A 15751-nucleotide genomic window follows, 5' to 3' on the forward strand; every position below is an offset into this window, starting at 1 on the left:
TAATATTTAATTCAAATCCATCCCCTCATCTGTACTTTTTAAGATGGAAATTGCGCTGCACCTCTGAAAACATTCCTCACGTCGCAGAAAAGGAACGCAGGACGGAACGAGGCCACTTATTCATTTTCGTTTTCACCACAGTATAAAGCACCTTCTGTGAATCTGTTTGTGCCGCATTAAATTCAGAACTGAATTATCTGAGGACTCGCAGTAACACAGAATTGTTCGATATCAGGGAAGAGCTACGTTTTCACAACAAAGTCCAAGTCTAAATAACAGAGAGCTCCACACATGATTCTGTTTGATCAGGCTTTCATCAGCACGGTTTGATTCTTTCCCATTTGAACATTATTACCAAAGTAATTCCCAGTTTCTTTTAATTCAAGCCTCAGATTGAGGAAGGGGGAAAAGAACATTTGATTCACCTACTGCAATAAGCACAATCACAAGCACAGATGTCGAGTTCCTTGCTTAAAGCCAAAATGCAGTCGTCTCTGTCTGTATCATTTAGTTTCTCATGGAACTTTGAAATCTCCCACACAGCCATGTCCATTATACTCGAGAATTAAGAAAGTATGGCACATGTCAGGTCAGACTTTTCATGAAACGGCCAGCGGTGCCTTTAATTTTTCTACATTCCCACCCTTTCACCTCTGAAGTGCGGCCAGCCAAAGATAAAGGCTAAAAACACTATGAAGCCTTAGGGCTTTGGTGCGTGGGACCCTTAAGTAGGGACATTTATAAATATTACAAAGCAGAGCACCTGTCAGAAGCCATTTAAATCACACAGTCACAATCTAAAATCCTTTCCGGGTCACCGTGGGAACCAGGCATAATTAAATGGCATCTTATTTCACTTTTGAACAGCAAACCAAACGTGGGTATAATACCAGCAAGCAGCATCTTTGACTCGGCACGGGACGCAGGCAAAAGCCATCAATCTGAAAGTCTTGGGAAGCATGTATAATCCTTTTATGTCCGGAGAGCTCATGTGGTCACTGAGAGTTTAGAGTCATAATTCCACGGGACTCAATTACATTCTCCAGTTAATTCGGCAGATGCTAATTCCTAAGCCTAAATCACTGTAGAAACTGTAGACTGTAAACTGCCTTACATACAGCAGTAGCATCTCATAGAATTAGAATATTGTTCAAATTTCAGATAAATATATGTCCCAAGATCACAACTCAATGCACAACTTAATACTTGTTTGTTGCTCCTTTACCGTGGATTACTGCAGCTGCCATGGAGGTGATCGACTTGAGGCACTGCTGAGCTACAGCTCATCTGTCTTTTTGGGTCGGGGTTTCCTTGTTGATGTACAGCAAACCATTTGGTAGTAGTTTTGGTGCTGACAGCAAGTCCTGTTGGAAAAGGAAATCAGCATCTCTTTAACGATTGTTAGCAGATGGGAACACGAGGTGGTCTAAAAAAAAAAAAAAAAATCTCTGTTATCACTCTGCTGTGTTGACTGTGGATTTGATAAAACACCAGGAGAGGACATGGCACACTGGGTACATTTTACCCTGGACTTCAAACACCTTGGATTCTGAGCCTCTCCGCTGTTTATCCAGTCCATACAACTTTGATTTCCAAATTCAAGGCAAAATTTTCCCTGAAAAGGTGAAACTTTGGACCACTGAGCAAAAGTTCAGTTTCTTTCCTCCTTAGCCCAGGTAAGACACCAATGATGTCTGTGATTCAGGAGTGGTTAAGCTAGTAATAGTGTAGCACCTTTCCCGAAGGCATCTGTGTTATGATGGCTCCTGATTTACGGACACCTGTATCAGTTTATTCGTTGTAAAATTCTTCCTTGTTCTTGAACTTTTCTCGACAATCCTCTTAAGGCTGCAGTCATCCTTTTGTTTTTTGTTTTTTTTAAAACCACACTTTAATATGCTTCGATACAGCGCTCTGAGCAAGCCAGCCTTTTCAGCAATGACCTTCTGTGGCTTACTCTCCTTGTGAAGGATGTCGATTGTCATCTGGACAACTGTCAAGTCAGCAGGCTTACCCAAGATTGTGGTTGCATGTATTGAACAAGAAGCACTCAGAGCACAAACCCTCAGCCAAGGCAGGTCAGTCTCTGGGCAGAATTTGCTTTTTAAGATTATAATGTTGTATTTTATATTCATTGTCCTTCTTTTGTTCTTTTTAAACACAGAAGTTTGTAGCGCAGTAAAAAGAAGTGTAAGGTGACATTCAGTTCTTTCTCTTTTATTTTTGGATGCACGTTTGTGCTATTGGGTGTAATCCATTATTTTTGGCAAATCTTTAAATAGACTTTATGTCAAAGAAGCCAGTGGTGTACTTGTATTTTGTTAAAATGGGTGGCCAAGAAGTTGAGTGTAGCAGCTGTTTGAAAACAGAAATTTATCTCATCAGTGAGATCTTAAGGGACATGGGCACAGTTTGATACACTGTGTCGCTTTGTTGGTCCAAAGATAACGAGTTTGATGGCTCTGAGTGGATTTTTACATAATAAGAGTGCACAGTTTGGCACTCAGTGTGATAATTTGTTTTTATATTTACAAACAGAAACAATCCCAGTTTTGTTTCATCATTTATTTAACAAAACAAGTTTTTATTATGCATATTTTTTCTCCAGAATAAAAAGGTCTGAGGGTTGTAACAATCCCATTATGTAAGTATTGTGTAATCCATTTGCTTAAATACTGAATGTGAATGAGTGTTGAATGGGCAGGATGTAGTCTACGTCTTTGCTGGTTGTCAGAGGCAATCATTGTAATTTCAGATTTCTTAAGACTTGGTTTTCTCGTATTTTCATAATGTCTTTGATTTTCCTGCTTCTCTAGGTGAAAATGTCATGGGTTTAATTAAAATAGACCCTTTCACTGCGTTAACCATATGTTAGCAAAATGAAAAGGGAACCCCGAGTTCTCAGAATGACCAGTCCCACCCCTACAATTTGCCATGAAAATGTAGCTAGCTCACACTTTAAGTGCCTTTGTAGTTAAACTACGTTTTCTCTGTGGACCAACACATTTTGCAGCGAGACAGGGCTCTATGCTTTTCACAAAGCCTTGAGGAGTTGAGGGAACTCTTCCCTTTCATTTATTTCAAGTCAAAAAGCGTTAACTTGGAACAATGTAAAGAAATATACATTTTAGGTCAATTAGCTTTTGCCTTGCATTTCTACCTAGCTGAAATAACCTGAAATTTGACCCTAACAATGTTGATTCACAGCATAATGGACCGATGGCATTAACCACAGCAGCTTTGCAGGCTTATATGCTACTCTTTGTTCAGTGCCACCTCACACAAACCATAAGCTCTGGGGTGTTACTTCTGAAACTGGTATTAGCTGGATAAACCACAAAGATGAGATTCATTTTTTATCTATATAAGCATTTCGAAATGGGTTAGCTCAGTTTTACAACAGAATACTTTGAACAATATGAACAAAATTGGTGGTTTGGCAAATCTGTGAGCTCTCTCAGCTGCACATCATGTTGCATCCCTAAGCCTTTCAGAAGGATGCATCTGGACCTGTCTTCAAAACACTGGATCAGACGCTTCGAAGTAGAAAAACCCAGTTCAATGCTCATGGCAGCCACCATAAATGTGCTATGAGTCACAAAGAAGGGAATAAATGTATTGGCATCAGGCCTTCAGCATGTATGCTTGGGGGGGGGGCATAAAATCAACTGCTCCAATGTTTGTATTTAACACTTTTTTGCACTTTTCATGTTCACATGTGCACGATTAGAGAGAGTGTTGAGTTAAAGCACTCTTGTGACCCCAAACACGCTGTCATTGTAACAAGGAGAATCACTGAACAAAATATTTAATTCATACGTTTGACTTTGCTGCTACAGTTAGAAGATCAGAGCACACGGAGCTCATGCAAGGCTCTGTGGGCACTGCACTATCCAAACAGGCCAGACTGTAATGTCTTCAGGCACTGTGCATCGCACAAAAAAATAAAAAATAAAAAGCCAACAATCGAACCGTGGGAGATACAGACTGGCTCGGTTAGAGCTACAAATTCTGATTCTGAGTGAGCCGGTTCACTGTGCTTTATAGAATATTGCACTTAAAATCAACTTTAAAAGATATTGTAGTGTGATAAAATAATAGAGCACTCTATGCTGCTTTAAAACAGGCATGTATTGTTAAAATTTGTTAAAAATAAAATCAGTGCAACTATTTATAAATATGTTTTGGATTGAAAAACAAAAAACAAAAAAACAACCCTTACAGTTGTTAGAATTATAGCTTTGCAGCAGTAGCTCATCCCTGCAGGCCAGTTTAAATCTTGCATTTCTCCAGCCACCTTGAGTCAACCTTTCTACAAACATAAAGGTCAGAGGTATATGTTATAGAGGTTTAAGTTATGGTTTAAACAGCACATTTATTGGCCCCATGCTTACCTAAAGTGTTGATCTAGTGTTACGTTTAAGACTTTTCTGCCTACACCACTTTGTGAAAGCGAGCTATGGAAAATATCAGAGTTTAGGATTATTTCTGTGGCACTCTGGACATGTTATGAGAAAACCTACTTTCAAAAAAACCCAAAATGCTTTGGTAGCTTGGTTACTGCTTTGCGTCTGTGGTTAGTCAGTTATTTGACACGACTGTGTTGCAAAGCTATTCAGCGATGAAGGTAACAGTTTTGATTGGCTGTTTACTGTTAAATTGAACCAGAGGACTGTTGAAAATACCATTTCAGAGGATGAGTCCTCAATGTCGATGTTATTTGTTGTGTACTGCTCATGTAGAACAAACCATTAGCTCCAAATTTAAGACCTGTTTTACAGGGTTTCTGTGCTGTATTATCTGGAAATATTGTCTAATCTTGTGCATTAATCTTGAACAGATTCTATCTATATCCACAGAAAAAGACTGGCAGCAGCAAAAAAATTAAAGAATGATTCAGCCTGCTGATTTCATCTTTACATACAAATATTTCTCATAAAAATAGAACCTTGTGCTGTGTAACCTTGTGTTATGTTCAGTTCTCAAACCTGGAGAAAGGCATCAAGGCAAAACTGGCTCAGAAATGGGCACTGCAATGTTGAGAAAAAGATAATAGTCAGCCAGAGGCAGTTTTCAACCAACTCATGCAGATGTTATCTTTGCATTTTAAAAGCTTAAAAAAAATCTACTTGTGAAAAGTATGTAATTACTGTCAAGAAATGTGAAGCTTGCTCTGTCTGCTTCTGTCTGAAATCAAGGATCCATTGTTTCAGAAGTAACTTAGACATAGAAATTGTAACTAAATAAGGAAGACGGCGCTCACCAGGCAATTATTTGCATTGAAATAACACATGCAGAGAACAGTGAATATTATATGCAGTAATCCAGAAGGGTCAATTACTGATCATTCATTTTCATACATGTTAAAGATCCTGCTGCATGCAGGTTGTTTCAATAACATAATGGTCTAGTATATCATTATTATTATTATTATAAATGAAAATGTTAATGGCAGATGATTTGTGGGTGAAATGTGTCCTATTGAGTAGAGCCATACAAAGATTAAATTGTTAACTTGGCGGTGGGTGTTTAAGATGCAGGGCATTAATTTGATTGTCCAGGTTTCGTCTCCTCTATGCAGCCTGTGCTACATGATAGATGTGACCAGTACAGTAGGCTGACAAAGGGGTACACAAACAAAGGGAAGACAGTCAGAAAGTTCTGTGAATGTTAATGTATTTGCTTGCGGTCGACATCAAAAGCCATGGACACATTCGTACATTAACTGGCCGTGTTTTTCCAGCACAGAAGCAAACCCAAACTGCAGGACGGATGAAGAATAGACCTGATTTCATTCTCTCGTCTTTGCTTTAACAATATCCCGTTCCTCTGCTGTGCCAGACATTAGCTTCAAAGGGGAGCGATAATATGCAGGGGTGTTTGATGCTGCAGTCACACAGTCAGCTCTTTGCCAGCTAATGATTGGCTGAATCCGCTCTTGATGTAACATCAGTGTCAATTGTCAAATTGCGAGTGACATTCAGGACAGCCTGAAATCCAGGCTAAACAACTAGACTGACACACATCTCTAACAATGCAATCTGATGTCAAACCGCTGATTGATGCCCAACATTTCTGCATGTATTTGAATGGCATTATGAATACAGGTAACCTCTCTCTTTGGCCATTTGGAGAGGGCATTGAAACACTTTATATACTCAATGCTTCTGACCAAGTCGAGGCTGCATGGGCAGTTTCCCTCCCTATTAGTATGAAACCAAACATAAATATGGTAATGTAGCATTTTTTCAGTCTTTAATGATGCAAATGTGGGACACTGTCCTTTGGGAAGCCAATGAAAGTGATGAAGGGTTTCAATTTGCCTGTGAATCTCTGTTCTCCAGCCAATTAGGCGAGCCTCCTGTGGTTTCTGAGGAGCACTCAGCAGAATCCAACGTATACTAACCTTCAAACTGACTGGATCAGGGCATTACATAAACACTGCTGATGGGTATGAGTACAGGGTATAACAGACAAAACTGCCCAGCGTGCATTCTCTAACACATTTTTAATCTTTTTGTTATTTGGAGGTGATGAAAGCCATCATGGCACCAATGGGGGTCTTTTAACTCAGGATTAGCAGTAAAGTTGTCATATTTCACTTGTGCTGTATGCTATAAGATGAAATATCACCAAGCATGTTAGAGTCATGGGCTATGTTAGGGTTGTGCAGAACCTTTCTTACTTTGGCCTGTCCACAAATACATGACTGTTTTGGTAAATATGGTCTTGAACAGGGTTTTTCAAAGGTTTCCTTTGGACACTGGCTGTTTGTTCACTCATTTTCAGTCCACCTCTTGTACTTGACCATTTTTAGAGAAAAGTTTATTTGGTTGTTTACTTGCCTCAGCTGCTGATCCTCAAGCATAAAAAAGCAAAACCATAATTTTTCTCATTTCTCTACTTGACTATGCAAAAAAAATGCCAACGCTAACAGTTCGACAGGCACAAAATAGTAATTTTGCACCATCAGTGTGACTCCTAAAGCTCTATTAGCCGGAAACTTGGCATATCTTGACATGATGTGAAGCGTTTCCTTAAAGAATGGCAGAAACTGGAAAAGGGGTCAGGCCTAAAAGACACAAAACAAAAGAAACCCCAAAACATATGAACGACAGCAGATGAATAGTATCTGAAGTTACGTCCCTAGGAAAAAAAAATGGGAAAAGATAAAGCAAAGACCTGACACAGGATCTGTGAAATGCATCTGACCATTTACTTTTCACTGAAGCTCATCAGAAATGCTCTAGTGTGGCTGTCAAGAAGCCGTTCTTAAGGAAAGGGAACAGGAAGAAAAAGGTGATGTATCCCAAATGACACAAGAAGTGGACTGAAAATCAGTGGCAACGGGAGTGATGCATCTAAATTTGAAATTTCGTGATTCAAACATCAGCATGTCTGAGGTCAAGAGAACAATACAACTCAGTGTCTACAGCCATCTGTAAAACAGTGGATTGTTGATTGAACAATATGTTTGGATGGTTAGGCATATATTTGCATATAGTTGCATACTCTTGACAGTGATTTTTGCAAGGAAAAATAAAATTGACCATGCATTGGGGAGAGGGGGGGAAAAAAAGGGGTAATTTTTTTTTTTTTTAAATTTAAGTTTCCTTGCAGGTGATGAATATTGCAAACTCTGTGTTTCCCTGTAGGTGGTGCACTTGTCCTCTTTAAGTGCATTGTCTTTCATATTTTTTTTCTTCCTGCTTCAGGAGCTTTTCATCAGATCATAATTTCCACAATAATGACAGTAAAATTTTTGGGGACATTTTCTGTCGCCTGCACCGATATTAGCCGATATCGGCCTGTTGACATGAACGATGTACAGCCGGGAGTGGAAGACGTTTCTATATTGTCTCACGGCACTTTTGTGTTGGCTGAATATTTAAAACATAAAGAGAATTTAAAAGCAATAATTAAAAAACCCAGAAGAGCTGCATTGGTATCAGCTGTTCAAATTTTACATTTGGGTAATGACCCACGATTTGGCATTTCTGAATATTTTTATATTAAACTATCAAAATAATCAAGTGTTACTTTAGGCACCTGATGTTGATGATAACTGATTTATTTTCTTTCTTAAAATCTTGTGAACATGATAACTTCAGAAACATGTCACCTAGGATTTTCAAATTAACACTTTATGTGCAGCTACGACATTCAATACATTCAAACTGTTGGTGAATGTTACGAGTTACTTTCCTCAGTGTGGGGTTAAAAAAAAATGCTGCAGGTCACTGAAAAGTCTTTTTTAATGAACGTGAATTCTTAGAAAAATTTGTACTTTTGTTTTTAAAATATTTTTTGTTTACTTTCTGTTTGCAATTACAGTGAAGTACAGTATAATGTTTTACATGTTTATCTTCAGTTTGTGTATTTGCATGTTAACATTTGCTAATAAGCATCAAATAAAGCTAAGGCTTAATATCATTAAGTATATAATCATAGCCAATTAGTCATGAAAATCCACCCCGATGGAAACCATCTTGAACAACTTTTATTGCAAATCCACTCATTGTTAAGATATGTTGTTCTAAAAGCCAACTAACCCAACCTGTTTCCCTTTTAAACAGTGAAAGTCTTTGAGAAACAAAAGGCAGTGACACATTACATAAGCAGCTTGACACCAGCCCGGGGATTCCATTTGTTTTGGTTACAATAGGTAACACCTGTCATCATCGCCTTACCTCGGTAATTTCTGTATTTAACAGCTTCCTGTTAGAAGGCATGCAGCCATTGAATAAACAACCTCGTGTTCAGTTTCATATAATGTTATAAAAGTGTATCTTGATTTAGTGTAAGTAGCAAATACATTTCATGCTCGTCAGCAAACATGAAGTTCGTCCTGATGGCGTTCCAAATTTTCACAAGCTCAGACATTTTTAACATATCTGCTTGTGAGAACAGCTTGCGTCAACACAACCTGTTCTCCTCGGTCTCTGTGTTGCACATTGGGTGAGGGCAGTACACGGTGACATCTCTGTTAGGTGTGGTCACTTAAGTACACTTACCCCCACAGTGACACAGGGTGTGGCCAGAGGTGAGCTAAACGTTGATTCAGGCTGGAGCTGTTTGTGGTACTATGTATTTAGCACCTTTTTAGTGGGTAAAAAACTGCATCTGTGTCCTTCACAGTCTTCATTGCCACCCTTCTTTTTTATCTCCTGAACACCCTTTATGATCAATTATGAAAGACACAGCAGATCTTCACACTTGTGAGCGTTCCCTGTGTCCTGTGTTTTCTTTCCCTTCTACACACATGCTCCTACTTCTGTCAGACTTAAGGAGATTTTCTTTAAAAATATTTCATGTTGCTAATTCCCTCAGAAAAATCCTTTCCAATTAGTGAAGTGTAGTCACTGCTCACCGTGTCACAACAGAGTCTTACATTTGGTGACAGAAAGAACTTAGCAGCTGGCCTGCTACTGTGGGTTTCTTTTTTTCTTCATTTTTTCACCCCATTCCTTTCACAGCTGAATTCACGACACCACTAAAGACAGGGAGGTTGAGGTCTGTGAGCACAAAACACTTTCAGTAAAAGGACTGTACAGTCCCTTGCCACATTCTCTGCACACTGCACTGTATAATTAAAATCGCCATGCCCTTGCTGTCTGTGGACATAAAACGAAAATATAGCACAAATACAAAAATCAGAATACACTTCTTGCCATTCCAACTGAGTGGACCGCACAATCGAAAAATGAAGTCGTGAGGCAAGAGAAGCCTTTTGAGGCATAATGCTCCGCAGAGGCTGAAAAGCTTACACATCAGTGCTTTCAAAAGATTTGCGTGAAAAGAATTGGAAAACACATGCTTGTTTGTGTTCCAGCAGGAAAATGAATGTTAAAAATTTATACCTTTTAAAATAGATTTCCCGTGTCATGTGTCTTGACATTATCAGAACGCCGCACAGGATGCTGGGTGTGCCAACAGCTCATGCAAGACCAAAATTAATAAATAAATACATTTCAAAAACAGATTTGCTCTTCTTATCAGATATTGCCAGCCTAACATATCACACTTTCACAAGAGCTCTACACATGGGAAATGCCTGTGATGTATGACTGATGAAATATAACCGTTTTATACTCACAATGAGTCCATCATACAATTAGAACATGCTGTTTGTATGAGGATCCAAATAACAGCAATGTTTCATTGGCGTACATCTGTTTTAACACTGTGAGTTGGAAAAAAGTAGATTAAATTACACTAAATGTATTACATACTTTTTTTCTTATACCCACATAATTCAAGGATCAAGAAAACCTTGCTTATAGTTCACTTTACTGCTGTAGACTCTTCACCTTACATTATATACATTCACCGGCATAAGTGTTTGTTAGGCATAACTGTTCAAATGCTTGTTACACAAATGAGCCAATCCATTGGCAGCAACTTGCTGTATTTCTTTCAGAAACAGCTCATTTTCTGGGACTTTTCCCCACACAGCCATTCCTGGTGTTTACAGAGAATGGTCCAAACAAACAAAAAGAGAAAAAAATCCCCCCAAAAGGAAATATCCAACAACCACTTGTTACAACCCAGCCATGGTATGCAGAAGACCATCTAGGAATGAATAACACATCAAACTCTGAAGCAGATTGGCTGCAGCAGCAGAGGACCACACAAGATGCCACTCCTGTTAGCTAAGAACAGGAAACCGAAGCTTCGATTCACACTGGCTCACCACAATTGGACAATAGAAGACTAGAAAAGTAGTATAGTTAGTCAGTCATATAACTATAGTCATATAGTTAGGGCTGGATCAGGTGTCCCTGAATCCTCCCTTATGCTGGGCATACACTGTGCGATTTTTGGCTTATTTTGAGCCGATTTTTGAGTCGTGAGCCGTTTGGTGATCGGCCCGAGTTTCGCCTTCATCGTGTGTCGTGCATCGTCAAATATACGTGGGGTAATGAGAAGCGATTAACACCTCACGACCAGCTCCCGATCATCAATCGTTTGGTCATAAGAAAATCAAACCTGTTTGAAATCCTGTCCGCCGTCTTGAGGGTGTCACCGCAGCCTCTCACACTGCGCACACGCAAACACAGAAATGAAAGTGAAAAGACGGAGCAGCATGGCAGTGCAGCGTGTGATCTGGACAAGCGATGGAGGCACAACTTGTAGAACTTTGGCAAGCTCATCTGAGCCTTTTCGATGTGGCCTCACAAAATTATCACGACCACAACAACCGTGAAAATATTGTGTATTTCTGCTTCAGTCACCTCTCTCACTCTATGTGTTAATAGACCTCTCTGCATTGAATCATGCTTGTTATAAATCTCTGGCTCTCGTCCACAGCATGTCTTTATCCTGGCCGCCCCTCCCTGAGCCTGGTTCTGCTGGAGGTTTCTTCCTGTTAAAAGGGAGTTTTTCCTTCCCACTGTTGCCAAAGCGCTTGCTCATAGGGGGTCATATGATTGTTGGGTTTTTCTCTGTCTGTATTATTGTAGGGTCTACCATATAAAGTGCCATGAGGCGACTGTTGTTGGGATTTGGCGCTGTAGAAAAAACGTTGAATGTTCTGATGAGTCTCGATTTCTGTTGTGGCAGGGTCAGAATTTGGATTTGGTCCATGTCACAGGCACCAGATCTCAATCCAGTTGCACACATTGAGGTGTGGTGGAGCAGATTTGCTTCATGGAACATAAAAGTAAAAATTGCACTGACGTGATTGTTGTTGTCAGCTGACATCGAGAAAATAAAATAAAACTAAATCCATACTCTGAACTTTTATCAAATACTGTAACATTCTTGTACACATTTCTTACAGTGGACATTTTGGCATGTGACACTTGAATGCAACATTAACCTTGAACATGATAATTCTGGCACACCTAAATGGAACACAGCCATTGCTAATTGGATTAGTTACACCTGTGCTTTTCAAAGTGTGACAAATCAAAACAGCCGCTGGAAAGTAAAGCATACTTTGTGTTGTCATAAAAACAGTATAATGGAGGGTTAACACAGATGTATGGTGAATGCTAAGCAGGTTATTTATTTATCTATACTACAAATGTATTCAGGGTACTGCTGTGAATGCACGCAAGACTACCATTCCTCTCTGGGTTCGATGCAAGGCTGTGGATGCTAATGCAGAGCAGTATTAAGTACCTTTGTACAGCAATGTAATGCACAAAATGTGTCAGCCAGTTTGTTAATGGATGTCAATTCTCTCTCACCAGTCCAAAAGCTACATGTGCAGCAGCCAGGGGAATGTGCTGTGCTTCACCATAGATTTTGCATCAGGCTTCACCTGCTCTGAAAGCACTTCAAAGGTGACATTTTACCGAGTTCACAATTCTTGTTGGCATACTGCTTCAACTGTTCTTAGTTTTGAGATGGCAGTTCAAATTCTCCTTACTGATGTTTGCTTAGGCTCTAATCGTAGCTATTTGAGGGGAAAAAAATGCTAAATTTAACATTTTGCACAAATGAATTTCTTCCATTAAGACTTTTATATCTTCAAGAATAGTATGCTATTATTAAAATGACAGTTTGAGTTTAATTTAGCAGCTCTGCGCTGGTTAAAATCCGTCATAAAATAACTTTAAAGATGGTCCGCTGTGCTTCCTCAAACTGCACATTAAAATGACTTTTTTTGATCATGCAGCCTGTTGTGCTCATTATTGAAACCCCTCTGCTGTGTTTTTTATCCTTCCCTTGTAGACAATACTGTGGCGATACAAGTTCTCTCAACTTAAAGGCTCCTCTGACGACGGGAAAACCAGGGTAAAGCTTCTTTTTAAGAATCCCGAAAGCAAGCAGATAGAAATGAAGGTAATAAAACATTTCTTGCCCCAGTTTAATAAAATTAAATGTACTTGTTTAATTCTAGTTGGGTTCTTTTACACTAGTTGTGACTTGAAGTGCGGGATTTCTAATTAGTCTCTGCCTCTGTAGCACCGTGCATAAATCAAATAGTCAAGATGTGATTAAACTGCAGACTTTTAGCTTTATTTAAGTGGTTTAACTCAAATATTTCATTAACTGTTACGGCCATTTTTATACATGTAAAACTCTGAAAATGGGAGCCTAAGTAATTGGACATACTTGTAAGGACTCAAGGATCTTTCTTCAATACTTCAATACTGAGGCCAGTGTCAGAAGTCTAGAACCCGTGAGCACAAACTGCTGTGTCTCCTGCAGCCACTTTAACATCGTCTTGGTTTCGTCCGTCTAAAGGGTTTTTTTCAGAACCTTGCAGGCTCTTTTAGATGTTTTCTGACAAACTCTAATCTGGCCTTCTTGGTCTTGATTGTAACCGGTGGTTTACACCTCTGTGTTTACCTGAAAGTGTCTCTTGATTGCAGACTTTGACAAGAGTGAGAGCGCTCTTGTCGTTCAGGTCTTTCAGTGTTGCCAGTTGATTCCTTCGTTTTAACAGTGTACCAGATTGTTGATTATTATTTTTTTAATGCATTATTGCCTTACATTTGTTAGGCCTCTTGAATTTAAGCTGAATGACTGCACTTTAATCACATCAATCCACTCTAGTGATGTACCAGAAAAAAAATGTCATTGTCTAAATATGACCTGGCTGTATATAAATCTTGCTGGAAGAAGCTAGTTACCCTGACATACACTGTTATCATTCTCTTGTGCAACTCCTGGTATTGTGACAGATGTGGAGAGTGCAGATAGCATCAGCCACAACTGCCAAATTAATTAATAAACCACAATCACCTGTTAATTTTTTTTAAATACTGTGATTTGGATTGTGGACATAACAGACTAATCAGTGCGTCTCTTGTCCTTGACGTGTGCTTTTCAGGAGCTGGAGTTTGCTAATCTGACAGCCGTCCTCCACTGTATACATTCTTTTATCGCTGCCAAAGTGGCCTCCATGGACCCTCTCTTTATGTGCAGTCAAAGCTTCCTTGGAAATTACACGAACAGTTAAGAAGACACGTGCTCATCGTGATGTGCACCTGAGGCAAATCAGCAGTATTTTATGCACAGAGCCCATTGATATGTATATCTTGTTCTTGCTATTTTTGTATGGACTTCTGAAAAAGACATCTTTGTAAAAGACTCTTGAGGTGGGTAATGTAAGATCTACTGAAGGAAAGATGAGGTTTCACTTTTAGACAACTAGAGATATCCAGTGGGAAAAGATATACAGTTCTTCCATTCTTCAGTTTGCCCCCCATTTGATAATTATTCAGAGTGAAACTTAACACCTATGATGATAAAAAAAAAAATGTAGCTGCCACTGTGTTTAACAGAAAACTTAAAAATGAATTTTGCTACATGTCTACCTACAAATATTGAAGAAATTTCAGCTGGGTAAATGAAGCGGATACTGTCACAGGGGGATACAGGATTAAAACAGGCCTTTGACAGGGATATCTCCAACAATGATGAGAAAGCGTACTTTTTTTTTTTAATCCCCCCAAACTTCCTGTGGTTTACCTAGTAATGTCATGTCTGAAAAAGTACCGCAAGCACCTTACAATAAAAAGCAAAAATAATAGCCTCCAAATAACCACCGAGTTGACTCGACAGCACTCTGATACGGGCCCAGACTAAAATTAAAGAAACTTCCCAAAGGCAGCGCTGGTGCCAGGCTTCAGTACTTCACTGGTTTGGATTAAATTGCAAGTTGTTTGTGTTACTGTTTCCATCTTTTGTATCAAATAAAAAGGCAAAAGTCCAGAGTGTTGCATTTCTCTGGCAAACAACATTTTAAGCTTCACAGTATTGTTATAGTCGTTTTTGGGTTTTTTTTTTTTTTTAATTCTTTTTTTTTTTTAATTCTTTTTCCAAATCTCATCCTGATATGGTGAAAATACTGTACATCTTCAACTTTCTGTAATGGTTTTAGTGTTAAATAACATGTTTGCTGTATTTTCAATAAATCGCTTACAGAGTACAACTTTGTCATCCGAGGCATGTTAAAGCTCCCTGTGGGTCTACATGTATCTGCTTTCACACTTTAGCATCTGCTAGCCCAGCTGCTGATTTCTGTCTTAATACTGCATTTGTGTGCCAAAAATACATTTTCTGTCTTTTCCAAAAACAAAAAGAAAACGCTGCACAGGTAGCTGGGTTTTATTGGAAGAGCCTGTTCCACTACTTATTTTCAACTGAACTGGGCTGCAGCGCAGTCTCATTAAACTGAGTAGTTTAATTCTGTGATTTAGTAACTTGAGTCTTTTCACCAAGAGGTCACCGATCAGAGAATACCAACAAGTTCAAGGTCAACAGACAGCTGTTTGCAAACTGTTCCTTTAGCTGTGTCTTCTGGTCCTTGAACTTTAACTCGGTACAGTTGTCTTTGCTACCCACAATAAACCAGGGAATAGTAACCCAGACTTTTTTGTTTTGTTGGTTTTTCTTTCCTTGTTTATGTGAATTTGTCTGGAGTTCTGATTTACTGGTTCATTTAATGATTTTTGCCATCTATGGGGCAGAGTTGATTCTTCCCATTGTCCTTTTTGCTGTTCTGCTTCCGCTGCTCAAACTGTCACACCACAGCTCCAACTCCATACACACTGGTCGACAGGTCACAAGCAGTTTGACCCAACAGGATATGTTACTTGTGTGCCGTTGAAGAGAAAAGCTTGCACTCGCAGGTGAGTGATGACAGCACATGTACTTTTTTTCCCCCCTTTCTTTAAAAACACACACACAAAAAAAAAAAAAAAAAAAAAAAAAAGGTGGGGCCTGTCCTGGAGGCATTGCTGCGAGGGACTAAACCTTTCTATGTAGGTGTTCTCAGTCTAAAGTGCTTGAA

General features: G+C 39.1%; 1 protein-coding gene across 1 annotated transcript in view; it reads left to right on the forward strand.

Annotated features, from left to right (window-relative positions):
- sntg2 (syntrophin, gamma 2) overlaps nucleotides 1–15310 on the forward strand; it is a 100793-nt gene extending 85483 nt beyond the window's left edge. Inside the window, exons 15-17 of the mRNA XM_063498286.1 lie at nucleotides 12198–12290; nucleotides 12682–12792; nucleotides 13787–15310. Coding sequence (XP_063354356.1) covers nucleotides 12198–12290; nucleotides 12682–12792; nucleotides 13787–13915 — 333 coding nt within the window. The 3' untranslated portion in view covers nucleotides 13916–15310. The remainder of the gene's footprint in view (nucleotides 1–12197; nucleotides 12291–12681; nucleotides 12793–13786) is intronic.
- Nucleotides 15311–15751: the final 441 nt, after the last annotated feature.

This window comes from Pelmatolapia mariae, linkage group LG16_19 (genome assembly GCF_036321145.2).
Source record: "Pelmatolapia mariae isolate MD_Pm_ZW linkage group LG16_19, Pm_UMD_F_2, whole genome shotgun sequence".
Lineage (NCBI taxonomy): Eukaryota > Metazoa > Chordata > Actinopteri > Cichliformes > Cichlidae > Pelmatolapia > Pelmatolapia mariae.